This window comes from Polypterus senegalus, chromosome 7 (assembly GCF_016835505.1).
Source record: "Polypterus senegalus isolate Bchr_013 chromosome 7, ASM1683550v1, whole genome shotgun sequence".
Classification (NCBI taxonomy): Eukaryota; Metazoa; Chordata; class Cladistia; order Polypteriformes; family Polypteridae; genus Polypterus; species Polypterus senegalus.
The window spans coordinates 80,118,505-80,145,431 of NC_053160.1; the positions used below are offsets into that span (position 1 = coordinate 80,118,505).

Here is a 26,927-nt window from a genome sequence, read left to right on the forward strand (position 1 = left end):
AGTTCTGTCTCACAATTAAAAGAATGCAAACATATCTTCCTCTTCAAAATGTGCGTCAGGAGCAGAGAATGTCAGAGAGAGAGCGAGAAAAGCAAACAATCAAAAATCAATAGGGCTTTTTAGGCTTTTAAGTATGCGAGGCCCTGCCGGACAAAGCAGCTACAAGGAAGGCAGCAAAGTGAAGGTATTCTTTCAGCATTTTTTAGAGGAGCGTCCGTATCCTCTTGGCAAACAGCCTCTGTGTAAACAGCCCCTCTGCTCACACCCCATCCGTCAGGAGCAGAGAGAGAGAGAGAGAGAGGCAGAGACAAGCAAACAATCAAAAATATGTGGTGTTTGGGCTTTCAAGTATGAGAAGCGCCGCACGGGAAGCATATCGTATATCTTTGAGGAGATATATTTAATATGTAATACGTGTTCTGATTGGGTAGCTTCTCAGCCATCTTGCAATAGCGTCCCTTGTATGAAATCAACTGGGTAAAGCAACTGAGGAAGCATGTACCATAAATTAAAAGACCCATTGTCCGCAGAAATCCGCGAACCAGCAAAAAATCTGTGATATATAGATATGCTTACATTTAAAATCCGCGATAGAATAAAGCCGCTAAAGTCGAAGCGCGATATAGCGAGGGATCACTGTATTTAGATTTTGGAGACTTGTGTCATGGGTTTGTTGTTCTTTCATTCATTCATTTAAGACTTTATTACAGTAATTTAATATTAGACTAACCTTAAAATGTAAGTAATGTGATTCTTCACTGTTTAGAATCATTGATAAAGGACAGTAGAAACACAATACATTTCTTAGGAGTTTCTGCATCTTCTTTATTATAGACTTTAGGAGTTAATACCGCAATAGAACAGTGACTGTGAGTTTGTGACACCAAATATTGCGAAGCTTAGTCACGTATAAATAGACTATTCACAGTGGATCTTCATGTTTTTAAAATCCTTTGAAATTGCTTTTATACACACCTTTACAAAGAGTATAGGCAGAATTATTGTACCATTGTAAATTACAAATTCTGAAATATATTCATAATGCACATGGTGTGCCATACATTTTATGTCTGATTGACAAAAACAGACACTTGATGCAGATTATTACACATAACAATGTCATTAGAGAGATTTTAGAAAATCATAGTTTATAGGCTACAATAAAGAAACTACATGGATCTATTGCGCACTGTAAATACTGACATTGTTTTAATAATTTTACCAAACACACAAATTAAGTAGGAAGTTAAAAGACTTAAAGGCCTTGCTTGTAGTTAATGTAATTATGTGTTTAAAGTAAAGAATGAGGAAATAACAAGGAAAAATTGTGTCATCAGTTAAATTCCTTTAACTGTATGCATGGCCTTCTAATAATAACACCTCTGTCTTATTAATTCAGTGACAATCAATTAGGTTTTAACATCTATATTTAATTATTCCTCAGTAACACAATTCTATTTTTTATTATTTTATTATTTATATTTTTTTTATTATTTTATAGTTTCTTTGTCAAATCAAGGTTAGTTTTTATATAAATTTATATAAATGATTCTGCTCTAGTAATGACTAACCAACAAATTCATTTGTTGTGTGTAAAGATGGCAATAATTTTTGGAACACATCCTGTGTGTAATAGATATCTTTCACTGCTTCTGCAAACTATAGTGACTTTGTAATTCAAAAAACAAATATAATTTAGGTAATCAGGTATTGTATTAAAGTTTGTAATAGATAAAGTCCTATTTGCTGTCTTGCCTTTTTCAACTACAGCTCATGTACAACAATATAATTGAAGGATTAAATTCTTACTGTCCTGTAGTGCTTTGGTTGTAAAGCCGAGGCAAAACCATTTGTGTTATTTTCTACAGATTCCACAGTTTCTCCTTGACGATTCCTTTAAGAATGGCATTCCATGTAGAATATTTTGCACTCAGCCAAGAAGGCTTGCTGCTATTGCTGTGGCGGAAAGAGTTGCAGCTGAAAGAGGAGAAAAAATTGGACAGACTGTTGGATATCAAATTCGGCTGGAAAGCAGGTACAGGTTCACTTCCAGAATTTCCTTAATTTTCTTAAACTGTCTGGCATGATTTTGATTCAGTTTGAAGACAAAAACATTTTGTTTTTTATTTTTTGGCTAATGCTGAAATCCTAATGGTTTTATCAAAGCCAAAAGTGAGATATGTACACTTTCAATTTTAAATAAGATTTAAAAAATTGATAGGCAGCACAGAAACACATAGGCAAACAAACTCAGTATAGTTTTAACATTATAAGAGGAAACTTAATCACCTCATTGTTATTATTTGATGTAAATGTAAGTTAAAAATAATATTTATCAGAACAGAGCTGTTGGCATGAGCAATAGAATTACTGTAACTGTTTTAATTTTGCAGTGCCAGTATTTGTGGAGGGTACTGTAGTATTATGAAGTCATGCACATTTTATAATGATTGATAATGCATTTAGCTACAAATATTACTTTTTTTTAAACCCAACATGGTGATTCAGTGTTTATCGTTGCTTCCTTATAGCTCCAGAATCATGGGTTTAACCCCAACACTGCATTTGAGGACTATGTGTGTCCTCACCATATATGAATAGTTTTTTCTCTTCATGCTGCATCTTTTCTCCCACACCCCAGACATACATTATGTTAATTTGGCAAGTATAAATTGGCTGAATATGAGAGCAGGGTGAAACTGAGTATTCTGTGTACTGAACTGTATTTACTATTGTGCCCTGTACAAGATAGACACCATCACCCTGTGACGCTGAACAAATAAGGGGGTTAGAAAATTGATTTCCGTTTTGGCTGTTTCAACAACTTTATCTGTATTATGTTTAACTGAATACAATTACCATGTGGTTGTTATATTAGGTGGTCATTTTTGATTTAACTCGGTATTGTGAATGTATGTATCTTGTGCTCTGAGTTAGGATGGCTTTCATGTCCCTGGAACATATTACTTAAGTGCGTTTGGAAACTCCTTAAAATTTGAGATAACTAAACATCATGGCAAAACAAAAGTTTGCCCATGAACACCTAGGCAAAGTCCAGCACTTTTAGAACAAGGTTCTTTGCACAGACAAGGTAAAGATGGAGTTAATTGGCCACAGTTCCAGAAGACATCTTGAAAACCAAAAACAGCATTTGACCAGAAGAATCAGATACTGACTGTAAGGCATGATGGTGGAAAATGTTATAGATTGAGGATGGTTTGATTCTTCAGGGCCTAGGCAGCTCACCATCATAGAACCCACTATGAATTCTTCATTCTACCAGAGGTTGGTTGAGGATAATGCAAGACTATTTGTCAGATTGTTAAAACTCTACCAAAAATTAACCTTGCAACATGACAATAACCCTAAACATACCAGAAAATACACCAGAGAATGGCTGAAAATAAGGAAATGGAGAGATCTGAAAGCCAAATAAAGTCAGTATCTGAAAGCCATCAAGATGTTGTGGAGGATTTGAAATGGGCTCTGCAAGCAGTACACCCCTCAAACATCACACAGGTAAAAGAATTCTACATGGTGGAAAATGTTCTCGCACTCTTAGAGTACTCAGAGACTGATAGACAGTTACAGGAAACACCTACTTGTTTCTGGCAAGTGGGGATGTATACCAGCTATTAGATCTAAGGATGCATATACTTTTTTCAAAGATTGAAATAACATTCCACTAGTCTCTGACTTTGCCTCTAAAAAATGTGACCATTCCTTCAGTTGCAAGATGTTTGTGGATTTCTTGCATGTACTGTTCATTTCAGTTCCCTTGGTTTGGACATGAGCAGAGAAGAGATACTGGGTGTATTATGAAAAGGATGTTAAAGACAGATCTGCCAAGCAAAAGGAAAAGAAGGCCTAAGAGAAGGTTTATGGATGTGGTGAGAGAGGACATGCAGGTGATGGGTGTGACATGGCAAGATGCAGAAGACAGGAAGATATGGAAAAAGATGATCTGCTGTGGCAACCCCTAAAGGGAGCAGCTGAAAGAAGAAGAAGAACACTGTTCTTTTCAATTCCCCCCTCCCATCCCAAACATTTGAATTGGATTCAGATCAGTCCATAACTGTACATTTCGTCTTTTTGAGGTATTTCTTGGTGGATTTTCTAGTGTCCTTAAGAATATTATTATGTTGAAAGGTCTATTTCTGGTATAAATTCAACTTTTAGGCAGATGGTCTCTTATTCTTCTCAAGCACATTTTGATATGGTACAGAATTCACCACCACTGTGCTTCGCGGTTGGTATTAGATTCTTCTCCTGAAATGATGCCTCAGTTTGCACCAAATATGTCTAATGTTACTGTGGACAAACAACTCTTTTCTTTAGTTCATCTGTCCCCAGCACATTGTTCCAGAAGATGTGGTCTTTGCCTGTTTTTTCAGTAGCAAACTGTAGTTTTGTTGTAATATTCATTTTGGACAGCTAAGACTTTTTTCCTGAAACACCTTTCTTGCAGGTCAAATCTGTTCAGTCTCTTTCTGAATATACAGTAGATACATGCAAAGTGACAACAACTTTTGCAATATATTTATGAAACCCTTTGCAGAGTGACTTTGAAGCATTTATTTAAAAGAAATCCCAACTATTTTCTTGTCCCACTCACTTGTCATTTTTTTAAACCTGTTAGTAATAAAGGGGAACTCCTGGAAGTAAGACAAAAAACAAGCCTGGACACACTGCTAAATATATAATACTGTAGTAGAATTAATATATTTTATTAATGTCTGATTTGATTTATTGAAGATTCATTGCTAACCATATGAGCAGACCTTATTGTATCATATTATGTTGTATTTAATGTATAGTATTGTAGTCTTTGTCTGTTGTTACTAGCCGGTATGATGCATCCAAGAGCCCTGTACAGTACAAATGACAAATAACTTAACATTAGGTTTAGAAACTGCAGAATATTGGTTTCTTGTTTTTGTTGTTTTTGAAATTATGTGTTGTACTATATGTTAGTGTATTGACTAGATTAACTTGGTTCGTGTAGGTATTAATGTGTCCTATAGTTGACTGGTGCCCCATCCAGGGTTAGTGCCTGGTTTATTTAGATACTGGCAAGGTAGGTTACATCTTCCTGATGCCTTGTATCTGAATATGTTTGATCAACTGTTTCTAATAAACGCTATGTCCAAGACATTCTAATTAAACCATAGACCCTAAAGGGAATATAGTGCACCACACCCAAGTTTCCATTTCTTGTTTTAAAACAGTTACTCATCTGGCCCGATTCCCTCCTCTACTGAAGTCTGTGAAAAATTCCTCCACTTTTTCCGGAATGAAATTAAAGATCTAAATAATTCAACTAACATAAATCCATCATCCATTTATATCCTTCCCTGTCTTCCCACTCCATCCAGCTCCTTTTCTAAATTTTCACCAGTCACATTGGCATTTGTTAATGACCTGCTTTGTAAGATGAGGCCAACTACTTGTGTACTGGACCCCATCCCCACCACACATCTTAAATCCTGCCTTCATGCCATAATCCCGACTGTTACGACAATAATCAATACAGCCCTCAACAGTGGGTTTGTGCCCGCCACTTTTAAAATCGCTTCTGTAACCCCCATGTTAAAAAGTGTGGTCTTGATGGTTATGATCTTAACAATTTTCAGCATATTTCCCACTTACCTTTTCTGTCAAATGTTCTTGAGCATGTTGTAGCCTTCCAGCTCACCAATTAGTTAACCTCTAATAATTTGATGGAACCCTTTCAGTCTGGTTTCAGAGGACAGCACAGCTGTGAAACTGCTCTTCTTCTGGTAACCAATGAATTGCTTATGGCAGCAGACTCTGGACAAACCAGCATATTAATTCTGTTAGATCTCAGTGCAACATTTGACACTGTCAGACATGACATTCTACTGTCCAGAATGGAGAACATGCTGGATATCTCTGGCACTGCCCTCCAGTGGTTCAAGTGGTATCTGACTGATAGGCAAGAGTTTGTTAGTCTTGGCAACAGCAGATTCAGCTCAGCGCCAGTCACACAAGGTGTTCCTCAGGGCTCTTCCCTCAGCTCTCTTCTCTTCTGTATTTATATGCTTCCCTTTGGCCATATTATTCGTAGCTATGGATTGGGTTATCATTTTTATGCAGATGACACTCTGCTCTATTTCAGTGTCAAAAGTGCAACTTCATCAGAGTTTTCTCAGCTCACAACTTGCCTCAGTGAAATTAAAAGCTGGATGGAGTAGAACTCTTTAAAATTAAATTGCAAGAAAATTGAACTCCTGCAAATTGACACTAAAGCGCTACTTAAGAAAATGAACTCCTTTTCAGTCACTCTTGACAGTGATCTCATCAGACCTTTTTCTGATGCAAGGAATCTTGGTGTAATTTTTGATTCTTTCCTTTCTTATTCAGCCCACATAAACCACATTAAGAAACTTTATTATTTTCACTTCCATAACACATTCCATGTTTGCTCATTCCACTCCTTTTCTAATGCTGAGAAACTTGTCCATGCTTTTATCACATCCTGCATCTGTTATTGTAACTCGCTGCTGGCAGGTGAAATTAAATTACTAAATGAAAACAATAATACCACCCCTGATCCCTTCGGCGATATTACAATTAACAGATAAACATGACAAACACGCAGTAAAGTCCATGTATGAAATAATAGCGGTGAAGTTATGTCCAGTGATTTGAATGAAGCGAGGGAAATAGAAAAACACAGTCCTACCGGTAGTTGCTGAAGTAAGTTGACAGATGAATGGTTGAGGAGCGCTCCTTCTTCCGTGAAAGCCAAATAATCCAGACAACGTCCTCAGGAACAGTAAACAGGTAGACGAATGATTCCAGACCCCAACAGACAACACAATCCAGGACACGAAGATGTAAAGCAGGCAAACGACAGGCAGTTCCACAGATAAATACAAGCAGCAACCGACCAAAACAAAACTTTTTTCCTCTTCGTCCCCTGCCCTCCTTTTGAACCCCTCTGGCCACCTTTGCCCCCAACAGCCCTGCAAGGACTGCTGGGAGATGCAGTTCTAACCAATGGTAGCACTGCTACAAACTTAACATTCTGCCCTTTCTTTCAGTTTATTTCATTGTCCACGTGGTCAGGATAATTTGTGAATCTATTATATCACAAATTAGGTTATTTGTTAGGTTTTTCTTTCAGTATTGAATTTAGTATTTTACTGTGATTTATTTTCCTTTATTCTATTTAATGCTTTGTTATCTGTTTCATTGTTCTATTCAGGAAAACATTTGTGTCCAATGTTACATATACCCTGCAGTTTATTTTCTAAGACTCTGTGAAGCGCCTTGAGCATGGGAAAGGTGCTATATAAATAAAATATATTATTATTTATTATTGTTATTAAAAGAACAGCATAAGTAGTAACAATAAAAGATACCTAGTGCACATTAACAATGCAACACTGTTAAACAGCTTTAAGCAGTATTGCTTTGTGGCAATCCAAAGAGTAAGGCAATATACACGGAGCAATGGTTATAAACTGGGGACACATAGGTATCCAGGCTCTTTAAAGCATAAATAGGGATCACTTCACTGACATGTGAGCAAGCCATGGTACAACTGTAAGACCAAGTACATAAGGGTTCAAATTAATACTGAAAATGCATTATTAATGCTCTGATATAGCAGAAATAATTTTATTAGTTTAAGTGTGCTGCGGAATAATTTATATCTCCCAACTCTTAAGCTGATTTATCTGGTTCAGAGTTGAGTGAAGCTGATGTCTATGTAGTTGCACAAGCTTTAATTAAACATCATGTTAGTTTTAGGGTGGCAGTTGTCACTCACTGCGGAACAATTCAAGTCTCTTTAATCTGTGTATCTTTGAAATAGGGGTTGGAAGTAAAGGTAAAAACTGACCCCATACTTACAGAGATTGGTTTGAGATTTCAACCCAAGTTTCTGAAACTGTGAAGTAGTAGAGCCCACCATTGACATTATCCACATTTCAGTAGTCACTAACACAACTAATGGTGTTTAAAACCTAATGTCCTTTTAAATGTGCATTCAGTCCTTGTGTGTTATATGTTCTAATGTGTTGTATTTATTTTTGTTATTTGTTGATGATAACAATGGCATAACACTGAACCTTCTATCAATCCATCATCCATCCATTTTCCAAAAAAAAAAAATAAAATAAAAATGTGTTTTTATTATTGGTGCTAGTTTGACCTAAAATGTGATTGGTTTATCATATATTATAACAGGACAGGGCCTTTAAATTCTTTTTTTAATTTTCCTTGTATAAAAATGTGCCATATTACAAATACAGTATATCTTGACATTACTTTCTTGATAATTTCCTTTTCATTGTTGAATTTTTGCTTGAAACTCAGGCCTTGAATTACTACTCTTTACACATGCAAAAACAATATTGCACCATCCAATGAATGTGGCAAGTCTTCTTTACCACACTGCAGATATGAAAATAAAGTTTAAAAGTATTGAAGAATTGACTGTGTTATAAATATTATTTTACATCTGATTATAAAATGCAATTAGTATAATCAGGTTTCTGATGAAAATAAAATTCAGTTAATGCAAAACAACACTGGTTCCAGCTACCAGTGCCACTTAACATCATTTCAACATATCCTTCTTAAGAAAAAAAAAGTTAAACAGTTTAAGAATAATACATTATAGTGTCTGGATTGTGGCTTAGTGCCTTACAGTTCTTTCAGTGTTTTTTCTTAAATTGGGATAATATGTTCAGGAAACTGGGTTTTTAAAAATATATCTTAGAGCTCTGTATCTGACTCATGCTGTAATAGGAGTTGACAGTAAATAGGCTGGCAAGTGTGTTTGTAATACTAACATTAAAGAGGGCTTATGTTTAGATGTCTTTTTATCATTTCAGAGTTTCTCCAAAGACATTGCTTACCTTCTGTACTAGTGGAGTTCTGCTTCGAACACTGATGGCAGGAGATGCCTCATTTTCAACTGTTACTCATGTTATTGTGGTATGAAACATTTAAATATTCTACATTGTGTAGGCCTTTTATTAAATTGCATTTCTGACATTGGTACAGCCATTAGCTTTGAAAATGGTTATCATCTTCAGTTGATTTAAGCATCATTGCTTTAAACTTGCACTTTTTTTGGTGACTTATTGGTGAAGTAGCTGTTCTACCAGGCATCATCCTGAAGAGTAATAAAATATATTTTACATGCATAAAATAAATTAAAAAAACAGATACAACACTCATGGCGACCTCCATCATAGCAGTGTGGAATGAATTGTTTAGTGTTATTTAGCATCTAGTGCCTCTGAGTTTATTATGCACTTTTTTTATAAGAGATCAAGATTGCAAAATTTTACTGTGAAATTAAGTGCAAGATTTAGAGAAACAGAAATAACATGGCAATAAACAACAATTTGTAGAACAGCCTTAATAAGAATTTTGTCAGTAGTTCTGTATTAATATTGAAATGTTACAGTGCGCGTGGAATGCACCACAGTCATAACGTACAACCTAATGACTGATAGATAAATGAGGGTTGAGTGACACCAATTGTAAGCAGCACTCCTAGTGGATCTCCATAAAGTGTTCATACCCTCTCACTAAAGAAGATTTAAAAAGACTTTTGCTATCCAGGCTCAAGCACGGATATTATCACAAATGGTAATTTGATAGCTTATTATTTGCCCTAGTGCAAAATTAAATAGGACCTTTTTTGTCTTAAAATGAGCATTCAGAAAAGGGGGGACAGATATTTGATATGATAAGCCATTAAACAGTTATAGAGCTGCAAATGTAAAATTCTCAGTAATTATTGTGGTCAACATAAACACTGAAAGTGTGTTGCTTTATTAAGCAATCATTTCTAATTGAGTTTATATCATATTTTGTTCTGGAGATATTGAGGTTAAAAACACAATGCTCCAATGAAAATAGCTTTTTAGTGAGGTTGTCTATCATTTTATTAGCCTATGGTCTAAGTTAGAGTATGTCAGACTTCAAAGTTTTATGGAATTAGGTGGAGTGGTTTTTGTGTGATGCTAGAACAGGCAGACAAGACAGAAAGTGCAATTTTATATATTTATGACATACGTCAAAATAGTTTTTCAGAATTATTTATCTCCATATATAATCTTCTTTTGGATCTTGATCTTTGTTTGTCTGCGAATTAATTAGAAGAAGAAGCACTAGATGGCAGTAGAGAAACAGCTAAAACATAGGCATTGCATTAAGAATCTCCTCCAGGCTTATACTACTGAAGACTGCAGTACTCCAGTCACACCTCAAAACACAGACATTCAAACTAAACAAATTGTTGTGCTTTAAATTAACTAAAGAGATCTTCATTTAGATCTTGATCTTTGTTTGTCTGCGAATTTCACGCATGCCTAGACCACCTTCCAGTTTAGTGTGTTGTTATTACTCACGGATGTCAACAATGTGCCGGAATAACGAAAGGGGTGGTGGACAGTTTGACGCTGGTTAGCTCCTGAGGCCTGGTTAGAGAATGAGATTGCCCAAGGTAACAGGTACGTGCCTGCGTAACATATGAATGAAAGACGGTGAGTAAAATGAATGACAACGTAACAGCATGTTCCGGAAATTGTTATTGTTACGTGCTGCGCGTCTTACAGTTGTACCATGGCTTGCTCACATGTCAGTGAAGGGATCCCTATTTATGCTTTAAAGAGCCTGGATACCTATGTGTCCCCAGTTTATAACCATTGCTCCGTGTATATTGCCTTACTCTTTGGATTGCCACAAAGCAACCTGCGAGATTGGAAAAAGGTTGAGAAGACATCGTGAGAGGAAATGATAGCGTTGTGAAAACTAGATGGACTGTGAACAGACAGAAGCAAAATGCTCCTACACCACCACATAATTACTATTCGGACAGTGATTCCGAGTAGGCCGTTCCTATCGAATCAATGTCCAAAGGTTTTCTTTTGTAATTTTGTTTCCCTTATAAAAAATCATAATGCTGTGTGACGAAGGGCCCAGTTCACGACTGGCAGCCGCGTTTAAACAGGGAGCCCTTCACAGACAACTTTAACACGCGCAACGTAGTTGGGCGCACATGGCTAATTTATTTATATTTATTGTATTCTGGAGGCAAAATGTGTACAGCATATATTACAGAAGAAAAACAAAAACATGCCAAATTCTCATTAGGTTTTTATTATATAATTACCTATTATTTTTGAGTATTGTAATCCTTTAATATTTTTGTTTTCAATTAGGATGAAGTACATGAGAGAGATGGGCTAACTGACTTCTTGCTTACCAAGATGAGAGATTTATTACAGAAGCATCATTCTTTAAAGCTGATCCTGTCTAGTGCTGCTCTTGATGTTAGCCTTTTTAAAAGATATTTTGTGTCTTGTCCAGTTATTTATAGTAAGTATTACTTGCTACATTGTTTTTAATATTTATAGACCTCTTATTAGGGTAATGTTATTGAATATTAACTTGGAGTTCCGTAACAGGTTTTAACCCAGAACTCAGTAATTTAACATCATTTGAAGTCAATTTCAGAAATATTTTAAAAAGTTAATTTTAAAATAATTGTCTTTTTAGCTGGCTAAGCATGGTGTCCTGTTATATAATTTGTATTCAGTAATTGTCATTTATTTACAGCTGAACTTAGGAACATTTTGAAAATTGTTAAGTCGTTGCTAATGAATTGCATTTCATAAATAAATGATCTAAAGGTTTTATAGAACAGATAATTTTGAATAATTTTAGTATATGCCATACTTATTGCTATAGCAGCAAGAAAAAGTATATGCATCCTTTGGAATTACCTGAATTTATGCATTAATTTCTCATAAAAGTGTGGGGTGATCTTCAACTAAGTAACAATAATAGACAAACTAGTGTTTGGAAAGGTCATTAGAGGTTTGCATACCTTTTCCAACATACATTGTTAATGTTTAAACAATGTGTTCAGTATTGACATTTAGTTCAGATGTTTATGATCCTTAGTTCTACTATTTTTAATTATATAGGATGTGAAGCATATTGTGTGTTTCTCAAATTTATCTCATGATATAGAGTTTTCACATTTTTGATGAGAAAGTAGAACATGCTGGACCTTTTGGAATTAATATTATGATTTTATAATGATGTTTAATGAGAATATAATATATATATATATTTAATGTTTGTCTGACTGCTATTTGATCTAATTATGATTTCTGATTATCGTATGAAGATGTATAAAACAGATATGTGCAACAGAGTGGATATTTATAGTGCAGATATATAGGAAATACATAATGTATGAAGTAAAACTGCATTTGAAAAGTCACAACCTTTAATTATTGTTCTTCTTCTTCTTCCTCCTCTTCATCTTTTCCCATTTCTATGGAGGTCGATGTGCTTGATCATCCTTCTCAATACAGCTCAGTCCTGCACCTTGACCCCCTTTTCTTTCAAATCTTTTTACTTTATTTATCTACCTCAACTTTGGCCTCCTTTGCTTTCACTTCCCTTGTACTTCCAATCCCATCATTCCTTGCTCACATATTCATTGTCTGTCCTCATCATATATCCATACCACTTCCACCTACTTTCCTGTACTTTATTACATAACTCTCTCGATTTTGTTGTACCTTTGATTATCTAATTTCTATATCTGTTCTTTTTTTGTAACTTCAAATATCCATCTCAATATTCTCTTTTCTGCCACATCTAACTTCATCTCCTGCGCTTCCTTTGCTGCCCATGTCTTAGCTGCTTACATCATTGCTGGTCTTACCACTGTCTTAAAAACCTTACCTTTAAACTTCATCTTAATTCTTTTCTCACACAATACTTGTGATACCTTCTACCAGTTCCATCCACACTGCACAAAATTGGTAATCTCTGCACATAATTTTCTATCTTGGGCTACCACTGATCCTAGATATTTAAATGTATCTACTCTTTTCATAGCTTTCCCTGCTGGATAACCTTTGCATTCTGATTACGATTAAACCAAATTAATTAATCATTAGACAGCCTTTACTTATTTGGTCTAAAATGCTATTAGTGTGATGTTCGTTTCCTTTTAATGTTCTGAGTTTAGATGCAGATCTTCCAAACTGTCTTATCCATTGGACACATGAATAGGACATGTTTGTCATCGTGGAAATTCTTGAAGAAGAGTGTGTAATTATAAAATGTACATTTACAAATTTAATGATATAAGTAATATCTGAACTGGCAAATATCAAAGTTTTTTTTACTATATGAAAACCATCTAAGCCTAAGCTTAAGTAAAAGTAATACAGGTTGAGCATTTTATAATTGGAAGTCCTCAAAAGTCCAAAACTTTGATCACCAACATGATCCCACAAGTGGAAAACCTCATGGTGTTTCAGGAGGCAGAATAAGCAGTGCGATAACACGGCAGTTCAAAAAAGGTTCTGTACTGCACCTGCACAGCTAAGAAGGAATATAGGCTCTGATGTGCATGATTATTAAAATTATTATGTAAAATTTCCTTCAGGTTATGTGTATAGGGTGTAAATGAAACTTAGATAGATTTTGTGTTTAGACTTGGGTCTATTCCCCAACATATCTCATTATATACATGCAAATATTAGAAAATATCTGAAATTCAGAATTTTTCTAGTCCCATGCATTTTGGATTAGGATGTTCAGCCTGTAAAACATTTTTGTAGAATATGTGCATTATCGTCAGTTGACCTTTTTGTTAATTATTACAACTCTTTATTAGAACTAACATAAATTTTATCCATTTAAATATTAATTTTTACATTAAAAGGCTTGGTTTCCCATCATCTCATGTTATGCAAATATTCTTTCTTTTATTATTCTTAGTCCAAGGTAAACTTTATGAAGTAAAAGAGCTATTTCTGGAAGATATCTTAAGATCAACTGGCTATGCAAACAAAGAAATGATCAAATACAAGAAAGATAAGCAAAAAGGTATGACTGCATTACTGAGAAATAATCACAACTTTTTAAACATTATCAATATCCTTATAGAAAATGCATTTTGTGACACATTTAAGATATTACTTACAAGGATATCCATATACGAACTCTGCAATGATCATGAGGCTGTGGTTCTGATATTGTCAAAGTGAAATGAGAAACAGATTTGGAAGGAAATATGCTATCATTCTGTAACAATGATTATTCTAAAATTGTGCAGGCAGGTTCAATAAATAAAAAGGGTAACCTACTTACAAGGAGAGAACAATGTTTTATGTTATTGAGAGTGTTATTTTTTTATTCTACATTGTATTTCTTCACAATTTATATTTATATGCTTGTATCTCTAAATTATAAGCTATAGAAAGGACTCAAAATGATAATTGTGCTCTGATGGCATTCTTTTAGAGGTACAGTTGAAAATGTGACGTTTTCAGCAGTTTCCTCCAAAAAACAAACAAAAAAAAAAGAATTAAATTGTATGTTACAAGAATATATTTTCTGCATAAGCATTATTAGTAAGACTAAAGTTTTGTAAGCAATTCAGACAGAAACCATGTGACAGAAAAACATAGTTTTTATTGTCTCCAGTACATTTCAAATGATATTATGAAAAATATAAATATATCTTTATTATCTACAATTTGAGCTGGATAAGCAGCTTAGGAAAAGGATGGTTTCTTACATATTGTTTATGGTTATATCCCAATTTGCAAAGATTTAATAAAAGTCTATTAGGTGTTGTGTGTATAGTTAATGGTATTAATCATTCAAAGGATTTACTTAAAATATTCATGTATCTGAATAGTATTCATGTATCTGAATTATCAGAATATCATTTTATTTGCTAACTAGTTGTGAAGCTGGGAAATTTCCTAAGACAGCATGCCACATTTTTATCAGAAGTATGAAATACTTTTCTATATACAATATTTATCCCATCCATCCATCCATTATCCACCTGCTATATCCTAACTACAAGGTCACAGGGGTCTGCTGGAGCCAATCCCAGCCAACACTGGGCGCAAGGCAGAAAATGAACCCCAGGCAGGGCACAAGCCCACCGCAGAGCACACACACCCACACACCAAGCACACACTAGGGAAATCCACACAGACACGGGGAGAACATGCAAACCACACAGGGAGGACCCGGGAAGCGAACCCACGTCTCCTAACTGCGAGGCAGCAGCGCTACCACTGTGCCACCGTGCCGCCCGGCCAATATTTGTATTCTTTTTTTTATCATGGGGAAATGTTATTACATCACTGGAGGGGAGGATGCAGTACAAGTATAGTATTATTATTATTTTTATTAGATGTTTACAATTTTCATTTGTTTATGTCAGTTGTATGTTCAGGCTTCTATTTTTCTCATTTTGCTATTATGGCTTTATCTTGAAAGCCATAGTCAAACAATAAGAGTTTTAAAACTGAATTATGTTTTACTTTAATATTTTACAAACTGCAGTGACATGATACACATTTACATAGCCCATACAACAAATTGGAACATTTTTAATTTTGGGGTTGTTTTCTTCCTGTAAATATATTGTAGTGACAACTTCGTGGTTAGAGGGAAGATAATGTGAATCACTAATGTAGACAACCAAGGGAAGAGCTTTTTATGAAGGAGTGGGTCTCAAAACAGGAGATATTTAAGGATTATACAGAAAAGAACAAGTGAAAAAGAAATAATATTGTGAACTATGTAAGAGTGTCCTCCTCTTCTTTGTTCTGGCTGTGCAATTCCTTAACTATGAGTTATGCTGATATTTAAACTGACCAACAGATGCCGTTGCACTCGGCTTGCCATGGACCCTAGGATGCCACATCCTTTTCTGCTTCTCTCTCTTTCTGTTTTTGCTTCTACTGAAGCAACATCTATGCTCATTTGGCTTCTGGATAAAACATGCCCCATACCTTCTTCTTTCACAAGTCGGGCTGTTTTACCAGAGAAGGTCCTACGTGCTGTTGAAAGACTAATCACAAAGTGCAAAATAACTTTGCCATGCAACCTCTCAATATCTTCATGCAAGTCAATTTTTGAATTATGAAAGACTACAAGGAGTACCAATATTTACATTTGTAGAGAATTCAATGCAACAGGAAATATAAAGCATATAATTCTTCATAAAATGTCTCTTGAGGAAATATATATTTTTTGCTAGCTAAGTCAGAAAGTCTATGTTTGCATATTCTGAAGGATCTATTAAGTAATTAGTTGTGATATACAGTACTTTCTGTTAATCTTCTCTTTAAAAGCCTAAATCACCTATTGTGTAAATCCGTTTTCACTTAGTATGAGAGATTGTTGCAGTTTGCTAAACTACAAAGTCAACTTGCGTGTTACTGTTTTATTCATGCTCATTTTTTATTGTTCATTTTTGCATTTCTCACAGTCACAATTTCAGCTTTGCTTTATATCTGCATCCCATATTATATTCTTTGTATCATCCTTAGCTTATATCTCACATATGTGCCATCAGGTGCATTTAAGTAAATACTTCAAAAGCTACTTTTATTAAAAATGTTGTGTGTTGATGTTTACTTTTTTGTTTCGTAGAGGAAAAACAACATGCTTCTCTAAATGAATGGTGCAAGTTTAGAGACCGCAGTCCAAAAGTTGAACAGCGTAAAGAAAAAGTAGCATCAAGACCACTTGAAGAGAAGGACTTTCTTGATGATGGACTGGATAGTGTATTTTGCCATCTGGTAACAATAATAATAATAATAATAATAATTTTATTTAATGTCTTAATGTGCCTTGTTAATTTTTAGTTTGTAAATTAAATGATACTTGGTAATGATATTAGACAATGAGTTCATTGCATTATTATATCAATCTGTTATAGTTATTTTTTAGTGATGAAACTATCCAGTGATTTTGAAAAGTTTGTTGCAGTTATGTTTGTTATCCCTTTAGTTTAGTTAGACATTCCTCTTTAATCCAAAAAAGTAACAATGGCTACAACACTTAGTTTAACAAACTGTATTATTGTGGAAACGTTCCCCATCTGTTGGTCCAAAAAGTTGGGGTGTTCCAGAAACACAGGAAGAGCTATCAATCAATCAACATTTATTTATATAGCACATATTCATACAAAAAAAATGTAGCTCAAAGTGCTTTACAAAATGAATAGAAAAATAGAAGACACAATAAAAAATAAACATAAGTCAACATTAATTAACATAGAATAAGAGTAAGGTCCGATGGCCAGGGTGGACAGAAAAAACAAAAAAAAACTCCAAAGGCTGGAGAAAAAAATAATAAAAAAATAATAATAAATAATAATAATAATAATATATATTTATAATTTATAATAATTATATTATTATATATTAATAATTATATTTATTATTTATAATAATAAATAAGCTATAGGCCCAATGCTTTAAGGGATCAGAAATACTGCCTGCATTTTATATAAGAATAAATTGAGAGTTATGCAATATCAAAAAAAAAGTAAACCATTGAGTGCAACACAAAGATATTTTACATTGAATTTGGTCCATTGTTGTCTTTGTTCAGAAGTTGTAGAGAAAATACTTGTACAAAGGCAGAGAAATTTTGCAGTATTTTTGTGTCAGTGAAAGAACTCCAAAAATGAAGTAAAAATCAGTAATACTAGTTAATTTCTAATTACATCAAATCATATGGTGCCTAGTGATCCCACCCCTAGTGTTCATATTTAATTGCTCATGTATGTTAATGATGTATGATTTAATTATTTCTGTAATTGCATTTTAGCTGAAAACTTGTGATTTAAGGCTACGCTCACTGAAATGTGCTACACACAAATTAATTGAATTGAACATAATTTATGCATTTCAGTTTTCTATAAGTAAACCAAACTAAGTAGTTACTTTCCATACAGCCCGAATAAGCACTTATAACTAAAATTCTACTCCTTCTTTGAAACATAATGAGAAATGCTGTTATATTTCTTTATATTTTAAACAGATCCAGAATTTAATTTAAATAGCAATGGGTTTTAGGAGTAAATGTTATACATGAACATATTACTGTATTCAATTTTTTTTCTTAACAATATTTTGGATTTTGTTTGCAATTAGATATGACACAACATTGTATTTTAATGAATGTGATCAGTTTAAATCTCAAGTTTACTCAAACTAACACAGAAGGAACTTGTTTTTTGTTTGCTGTGTCACAGAGTGAGAAGGATGTAAACACTCTAGAGCCTTGGCTACTAAATGAAATGGATGCTTGCATATCTGATATCTTCCTAAACCAAGATGCAGAAGCCTTTGTGAAATTGTTTAACCTCATTTTGAGTGAAAATGTCAGTGGTAAGGCATATTTCCTGAGTATATTTTGTGTTTAGAAAATATTCAGGCTGTACATTAAAACCTAATAAATAAACATCAATTTAATAATGATGGGGAAAATGACTGTAGACAAATTGTGCTTTAGGAAAAAATAAAAAGAGCAATGTAATAGTTGTATGCTTCATCTTTTTTTATACCTTAGAGTCTTAATACAAGCAGCATGGCAGACAGAGATGTCAGATTGTTATTCTGTAATACCTACTGTGCTTATTCACGCAAACCTAAACTAAAGGTGGAAGAACCACCCTTGTGCTGGAAGAGTAGCAGCAATGTATTCCATCTTTGGGAAAATGAGGTTTTGGAAGCAAACTGTCCTATGACGAGTTAAAAATATTTGTTAAAAAGAAATTATTTTTCTGGTCCATAATTATGTTACTAGCTTAAATAAGAAGGATGTTATTCATAAATTACTTGTTTACCTGTTGTCGATCTAAATTTAAGATGTTAGACAATAAATATTTCATGCATTTCTTTGCATTTTTTAAAAAAGAGTAATTTACTGTCATTCAGGAAACTGCAGTTGCTTTCTTTGATTTGCATATTCCAACAACTTTTAGGCTTATGGTAGTCAGAGCCTAGACGTAGTTAGAGAATAATAAAAGAAAAAATGATTTTGTTGAATCAGAAGAAGTTAGTGTTTTTCACTGACTTACAATAGTTAGTTAGGTCATCTTCATATGCACAAGCAAAGGAGTAGGAAATTGTGCAACATTTTTAAGTGTATTTGCATATTTATATGCAAAGCACCTGGTGTGATAGCACATGTCTGTTTGTCTCTCTTTCTGTCTGTCCACATGAAATAACTCTGCCCCAAGTGGACCAGTTTTATTGAAATGTGGCTCACACTTATTCTTCAAGGAAATTTGCTGAGACAGGTCCATTTTCTTTGAGATATCTCAAACAGATCGCAGTGTATAATGTTTTGAAATTTCTAAATCTCCCATGGGGAAGCATTGGCAATTCTGAAAACTCTTATCATTTTGTGTGACTTAAATGACAAATTAATTTACTGTTTCAATTTTACCTTGACAGCATTTACATCAACTTGTATATTATGCATATTTTCCTCTTTTTCACCTCCAATAGTCAGTGATGACGGCAAATAGATCCCCAATACAAGTTGAAAGTCACTGCCACTGGCTGTTTGTGGGGCCAGGCAGGCAGGCAATCTGGCATCTGCAAATTAAACTGGTGCAAGTAGAAACCTTTCCTTTAGCAAGTTTCTGCTTTATGACGTCTCCCCAGCGACTTGAATGCAAACAGAAATGAACTTGTGCACCAGCATTTCACTCCTCTCAATTCTTTAAGCCAGTGTTTCTCATGGATTGGCACCTGTTCATAGATATTTTGTGCCGGTCAGTAAAAACAATGTATGTAAATAGAAGGATTAAAAGTTGTAGAAAGAGGATGAAAATAGGTAGATCAGTGGAATTGCATGATAAAAACTTGGTTTATTTCATTATTTTTTAGAAGACACCAGTGTGGCAACTTTTTAAGCTTACAGCAGCCAAGGGTAGCATCATCTTATTAAGAACACTTGATGTGAGCCAGAATACAAAGTCTGTCTATTAATTAACAAGACTGACACATTAACTCCCTTCTATTTAAAAAACAATTCTAATGCTTGGCCCCCTCAGTATACTCCATTCGCAATTACGCACTGATGCAGTCTTGGTTTCAACTGGTTGAATGTGTGGAGCAGATCAGTTTCTATCAGCTGTTTCAAGACATCTGACATTCTTCTTTACTTCTTTACTGCATCCATTGACTCAAAACATGTTCTTTTAAACACCGATTTCAATTTAGGAAAAACACACGTGCATGAGACATGCAGTCTTCCCTGTAAGTGTCAGTAAGCATTTGAAAAGATTCCGTTGGTGTTTAGTTCAGTTTTACAAAAAATTTCAAATTGACATGTTGCTCAACATTTAAACTTGACGTGATTCCGGCACACAAGGGGAAACACAACTGCATTAAACCATGACTGACAGTCAACTAAACGACAGAGAGTGTTGTTGTTTGTCATGCAGGTTTGGACAGGTTTAAACCTGCATGGCAAGTGCTCACAATCAGTTCTCACTGCTTAGTTTAAGAGATAGAAACACAGTCTTTTTATTTAACAGTCAATCCTCATATTAGATATTTCAGAAAAAATTGATGTATGGACATGTAGTATGTGTGGTAAAGGTGTTGGGAGAAACTCAGGTTATTTAGAGACAGTATATAAAAGTTTAGTAAGTATTCTACAGGAGGCAGTGCAGCCTTTGTGAAAGGTGTATCAGAGAGATGCAAAATGCCAATGTATCAAGTGTAAATTTAGTTGTACAGTGGAGTTGTTTTGGAGGAAGTTGGGCAAGTTCTGCTACTTAGGTTATATGTTAAGCCCATACTGAGGTGTAGGTACAGCAGCGATAGTGAAGGTGAAATGTATTCTAGTAAAGAGAAAGGTTTTTGAAAGCCATGTGAGAAGTAGTATGCTCTGTGGGAGCAAGACATATACTCTGTAATAGTGGAACATGAAACAAAATAAAAAAAAAAAAAAAAATGTGAATGATCAAGGGGAAGATGAATGCTGAATTAAGAGAACGACAAATGTGGAGAAATAAATGCTTTGGGCATGTTGAACAGAAGGCAGATGAAAACTGGGTGATGAAGGTCGCCAAGGTGGAGGAAATGAGGACAAAAACAATGTGGTTTAAGATGGCTTCAGATGATATATAGAGTATGGGTCTTATTTCAAATGTTACTCAGAACTGCAGAGACTGGAAGAGACAGATTTGGATAGAAGTCAGCTAACCTGAAAAAGCCCAGAAAATGGATGTTAAATTGGTGATAATTTGTTTGTAAGATTTTATTTTTTTCCTTCCTTCAACCATAAAGCTTCTTTTTAAAATTTCTACAAACAGTAAACAGGGAGTGTTATGCTACACACAGCCCAGTGTATTTGTTAATTTTTTTGCCTTTTGGTATATACAATATCTTACTGTATTTAGCAGTCTGTTTTTATTATGTTCAAGATTTTTTTGATTCTTTAAAAATAACTTATCTTTTATTGCTACCATAGTTGACTACAGACACAGAGAAACCAGTGCTACACCTTTGATGGTTGCAGCAGGGAGAGGATTCATTAGTCAGGTGGAACAACTTCTTAGTATGGGAGCCAATGTACATTTAAAAGCATCTAATGGATGGTAAGTAAAATGAATATCTTAGAGTGAAAAATAAAAGATACTTTACATATTTCAAAAGAAAGAAAATATGTCTTTGCTAACTTCTTCCTAAGGTATGCTTGTAAAATTTCCGCTTCCTATAAGAATAGTTTTATAACAAAGGTTATTTCGCTAATTTATCTGTCACATATTGAGACTGATATACACATATAGACATGCACATTCAGGCTTTTTTTTTTCGAACATTAGAACAATTTAGATGAGAATAGGCCATTCACCCCAACAAAGCTCACCAGTCCTATCCACTGAATTCCTCTAAAAAAACATCTAGTCTAGTTTTGAAAGTCCCTAAAGTGTTACTGACTACCACACTACTTGGTAGATTATTCCAAGTGTTTATGGTTCTTTTTGTAACGTAAAACTTCCTAATGTTTGTTTTAAATTCAAATGTACTAATCGACTGTACTAATTCACTTCAGAATTTTAAACACTTCACCCTGCACTGCACCCATACAGTTCCTGCCACCCTTATTTCCTTTCCTCAGCTCATGTTCACCACATGGGGAGTTTTTTTGCCCCTCTCTGCATACCTGACCTTGACTTATGAAATATTGGTGGGTTCCAGCTTGCTAAGAAAAATAAAAAATATATAGGCACAGGCCTTTTTGTGCTTTAACCCTTACCATACTAACATGCACTAAGGTATAATGCTTATTTTCATATAAGCTCATGATTCTCTTTGAATATATGCATATCATCAATTTTAAGAATACAGTAATCCCTCCTCGATCGCGGGGGTTGCATTCCAGACACACACCCCCTCGCGATAGGTGAAAATCCGCGAAGTAGAAACCATATGTTTGTATGGTTATTTTTATATATTTTAAGCCCTTATAAACTCTCCCACACTGTTTATAAATATGCCCCGCACAGTTATACAGCATAATCCCTTTGTATTCTCTTAGATATTAGGTAAGATTCATTGAAATTATGTATATAAACACACTGTTTATATACAGTAACACCTAAATATTATTTTAAAGATATCGAGTGTCTCTGATATCACATATGTTACAGCCATTACGATAGACAGGCCACCAGCAATAAATACGTACAATGCAAGAAAAACAGTATACAGTAAATGTGTGTACAGTGACACTAAACGTACGTACATGTACTAAGTACTGTAAGTAGAAAATTAATTATGGTTACTCACCAACAATGACACAATGATTTGTCCGATAACAATGAGTTTAATTTTACTGCACAACAAAGGAGAGCGTTACAGCGATTGGAGCCACTTCAGGCGATTGTGTAGCACTGCCGTTGTTCTTCTTCTGGCAGTCTTCAATCCAGATCCCTAAAGCAGATTCCATGCAGACTATTGCCTTATTACATCCACTTACAACTCGTTTTGCACCCTGGTAAAAGGACACTGTGGCTGTAGATCTTATATTCCTTTCCTACTTTTTAAATAAAAAGAATCATAGCCTCATTGATGCCGTAATGGCGTCCTACAGCGGTGCAGATTTTCCCTTCAGCATATCCTAAATGTTTACCTTTTCGGAAATCGTTAATATCTTCCGTTGCCGCTTGGGCACGGCCCCTGAAGCAGCAGCAGGAGCAGATCATTTTGGAGTCATAATGAAGGGCTTGACTATGCACAAAGATAAACACAAAAGAGCACAAAAGTTAACTCTTTACACAGAGAAACACGTTGATGCTGAATGAGCGAGACGAGACTTCCTAGTTAACACTGCATTCAGCACACAGGAACTTAACTGCGTGCTCTGATTGGTTAGCTTCTCAGTCAGGAGAACTAAACTGCGTGCTCTGATTGGTTAGCTTCTCAGTCATCTGCCAATAGCGTCCCTTGTATGAAATCAACTGGGCAAACCAACTGAGGAAGCATGTACAGGAAGTAAAACAACACGTTGTCCACAGAACCCGCGAAGCAGCGAAAAATCCGCGTTATATATTTAGTTATGCTTACATATAAAATCTGTGATAGAGTGAAGCCGCGAAAGTCGAAGCGCGATATAGCGAGGGATTACTGTATACTTTTCTATAAAAAAAGGCTCAGCTCTTTTAATCTTTCTTTATAATCCATCCTTTGTTGCCCTGGAATGAGCCTAGTTGCTCTTCTCTGGACCTTTTCTAGTGCTGCTATGCACTTTTTGTAGCCCAGAGACCAAAACTGCACACAGTACTGTAGATGAGGCCTCACCAGTGCCTTATAAAACTTGAATATAACCTCCTTGTACACTACATATAATCTAACTTTCTGTTACCCTTCTTGATGGCTTCTGAACACTGTCTGGAAGTTGACAGCATAGAGTCCATTATGACATCTACATCCTTTTCATAAGTTGTACTCTCAATTTTTGGACCTCACATCGTGTATTCAAACGTCTAATATTTTTACTTCTTATGTGTAATACTTTACATTTACTGTTATTAAACTTAATCTGGCACAAATCGGCCCAAGCTTGTATGCTATCCAAGTCCCTATGTAATGATTTAATGGATTCCAGATTATCTGCAAATTCATCTATCTTGGTATTATTTGTAGATGTAACTAGCTTGTTACTTATATTCTTATTCAAATCATTTATATATACTAAAAATGGCAGCAGCCCTAACACTGACCCCTGTGAAACACCACTCTTAATATCAGCCAATTCTGATAAGGTTCCTCTCACCATCACCCTCTGTTTCCTGTGTCTGAGCCAGTTCTACACCCATCTAAAAACATCACCATGGACTCCCATGTTTAGTTTTGATGCCCAACCTCTCATGTGGCACCTTATGAAATGCTTTCTGGAAGTCCAGATAAATAATATTATAAGCTCCACTTTGATTATACCTTTTTGTTGCTTTCTCATAGAATTACAGCATGTTAGTAAAACATGACCTCCCTCTTCAGAACCCATGCTGACTGTTTAGAAAAACTCCTGTACTTGCCAAGTGCTACTCAATCATATCCTTAATAATTCCTTCCATTAGTTTTCCTGTAATGCATGTTAAGCTTATTGGCCTGTAGTTGCTTTGATCTCTCTGATCACCCATTTTATATAATAGGATAATATTTGCCATTTTCCAGTTCTTCATAATTTCCCCAATGTGCAGTGACTATCTAAAAATATGTGTCAAGGGTTTATACGTAATATGTACTCGCTAACCTCCTTGTGAACTTGAGGGTAAATATTATCTGGTTCTGGAGAACATGGTTTCCTTTATGTTCTCTTATGCCCTATGATTCATGTTGGAGGTATTAATCTTATATGCCTTATACAGCTGTTTTTTCCTTTGCAGTTTCTTTTTTTACCTCTTTATTAACCCACCACACAGTTTTTTTCATTTCCTGTTAATTACAAATTTAAGTGTTCTTGTCAATTAAGAATTTTCACTAAAACCAAAAACATGCCTTTTTAATTTGGAATGAATGTAGTGCAACCCTGTGTAAGCCCATGCAAACTTGAGTAAATATGCAAGTAAAATCTTTACAAGTTGTGTGCATGCACTTTGAAGCAACAGAAGTATATGTGGAATCCCTGTGCAAGCTCAGCTCCACTAAATGTGTGTCAATGATCATAGACCGTAACTTCAAAGTAACACTAGATTTGGTGTTATTTTAGAAGTAGTAAGTGGATAGGACTGGCAAGCTTTGTTGGGCTAAATGGCCCGTTTTGGCCTAGAATGTTCTAATGTTCTTAGAAAACAAAATTAAATTGGATTGTGAAAGTTTATTTTCTTACACTACGTGATTGTGCTTATGGCACAAAATGTATTTTCAAACAGTGCTATTTTATATGGCAGCATAATTAAACAGTGAAACAGAGGTAAAGGGTACATACTTTATTACTACTGTTAGATTTTCCTTTGAAACAGAGAACATTATTCAAATCAAATGTAATTTCGATTTTTTTTGAATTGGCACATCACAAAGTGTTATATTTCCTAAAGAGCATAAAAAGGTATTTGTCCTGTAGTGCATTGTTGGCATTCCTTTGAAACAGAGAACATTATTCAAATCAAATGTAATTTCGATTTTTTTTGAATTGGCACATCACAAAGTGTTATATTTCCTAAAGAGCATAAAAAGGTATTTGTCCTGTAGTGCATGTTTGGCAAAGTTTTACTATTCCTATGTTTACAGAAACTGCCTGTGAAGGTAATCAAAAAGAAAGCAGCATGGGTCATATTTGTTCTTTTTCTTAATACTTATAATGAATATAAATAACAAAAATTCTTATTGTTCAGGCACATTAAACACAATCCCTAATCAATGTTGCTCTTTGTCAGCTATGCTTCTGTTTGCTGCTCGTCCCTAATAAACTGGGTTACTTCGGCTTTATCTTAATATAAACTAAGGCACTTAGAATCTTTTATGTGTTGTACATTACACAAATACACTAAATGTTGTATTTTAATCTTCAGTAAGTATTTGTTTATCATTATTTATTTAGCAGACACCTTTATTTAAAGCAATATATATAAAAAAACCCAGTAAACTTAAAATGCCTTTGAGTGTTTATTATAAGTACCAAGGTAACACAGTACCAACAGATCAAACATTTTAGAGTAAAGTAGTAGAAATGCAGCTTCTAGTTAGTTTTGTAGCTGTGTAATAGCTTGCAGTCTAGACTTAAGTCTGAACAGTACAGTATATAGAATCTATGAAACCTGACTTCAAACAAATTATAACAACTGTGAGTTGGAGCAGGCCAACAAGGAATTCCCAAGTCAGCAGCAAACTAAATAAGACACTGACTGTGTGTGAAAGTGATGACTGAGGTATAGGGCTGCAAATAATGATTATTTTGGTAGTCGTTCAACTTATTTTTCGATTAGTCACGATTATTTCATGCCTGACTATTTTGATGCCTGCGACCTGTGGTTGCACATCCTGTTCTGGGCTCCAGTGCATGTCTTACCTCATCTGCTCACGTCTATCAACCTGTGAATGTCTCCCTGATGTCTCTGCATTAACATGATTAAAATGAATAATGATCAAATTAAAATAACCAGTGAAACATATGAATTTGAAAATAATCAGATGTTATTATATTAGTGTGACCATCACAATAAAAAAGAAATACATTAAACAATACAATCTAAAGTGCACGTAGTCTTTAAACAAAAAAAGTGCATATAACTTAACCAAATAATACATTGTTAAAACTGATTTGCTTTTCATATTTTAGTAATAAATGACAAAATGTAGGCATAAACTATATAATGTGTAAAGCCTGAAGTACAAAGATCAAATAAACACTTTCACAAAAAGTTCAAGGATGATACAATAGCTTCCGTGGTGCAGCAGTAGGAATTGTAGACTTATAACCAAGAGTCCCCCGGTTCGATCCTGACTTTCTCGTATATTTACCGTTTTGAGTAGTGAGTTGCTCTTATTGTTAATATAATACAATAAAACACATATTTGATTTGTGTCTGTAACAGCCACTGTATTAAATGTATAGTACTTGTA

General features: G+C 34.6%; 1 protein-coding gene across 2 annotated transcripts in view; it reads left to right on the forward strand.

Moving 5' to 3' along the window:
• The window catches only part of LOC120532677 (3'-5' RNA helicase YTHDC2), a 98,371-nt gene that overhangs the window by 18,218 nt on the left and 53,226 nt on the right, over positions 1 to 26,927 (forward strand). For both annotated transcript variants that reach the window (XM_039758935.1, XM_039758936.1), the window contains 7 exons: positions 1,869 to 2,035; positions 8,868 to 8,970; positions 11,211 to 11,367; positions 13,798 to 13,905; positions 16,480 to 16,628; positions 18,092 to 18,227; positions 21,331 to 21,457. In XM_039758935.1, coding sequence (XP_039614869.1) covers positions 1,869 to 2,035; positions 8,868 to 8,970; positions 11,211 to 11,367; positions 13,798 to 13,905; positions 16,480 to 16,628; positions 18,092 to 18,227; positions 21,331 to 21,457 — 947 coding nt within the window. The remainder of the gene's footprint in view (positions 1 to 1,868; positions 2,036 to 8,867; positions 8,971 to 11,210; positions 11,368 to 13,797; positions 13,906 to 16,479; positions 16,629 to 18,091; positions 18,228 to 21,330; positions 21,458 to 26,927) is intronic.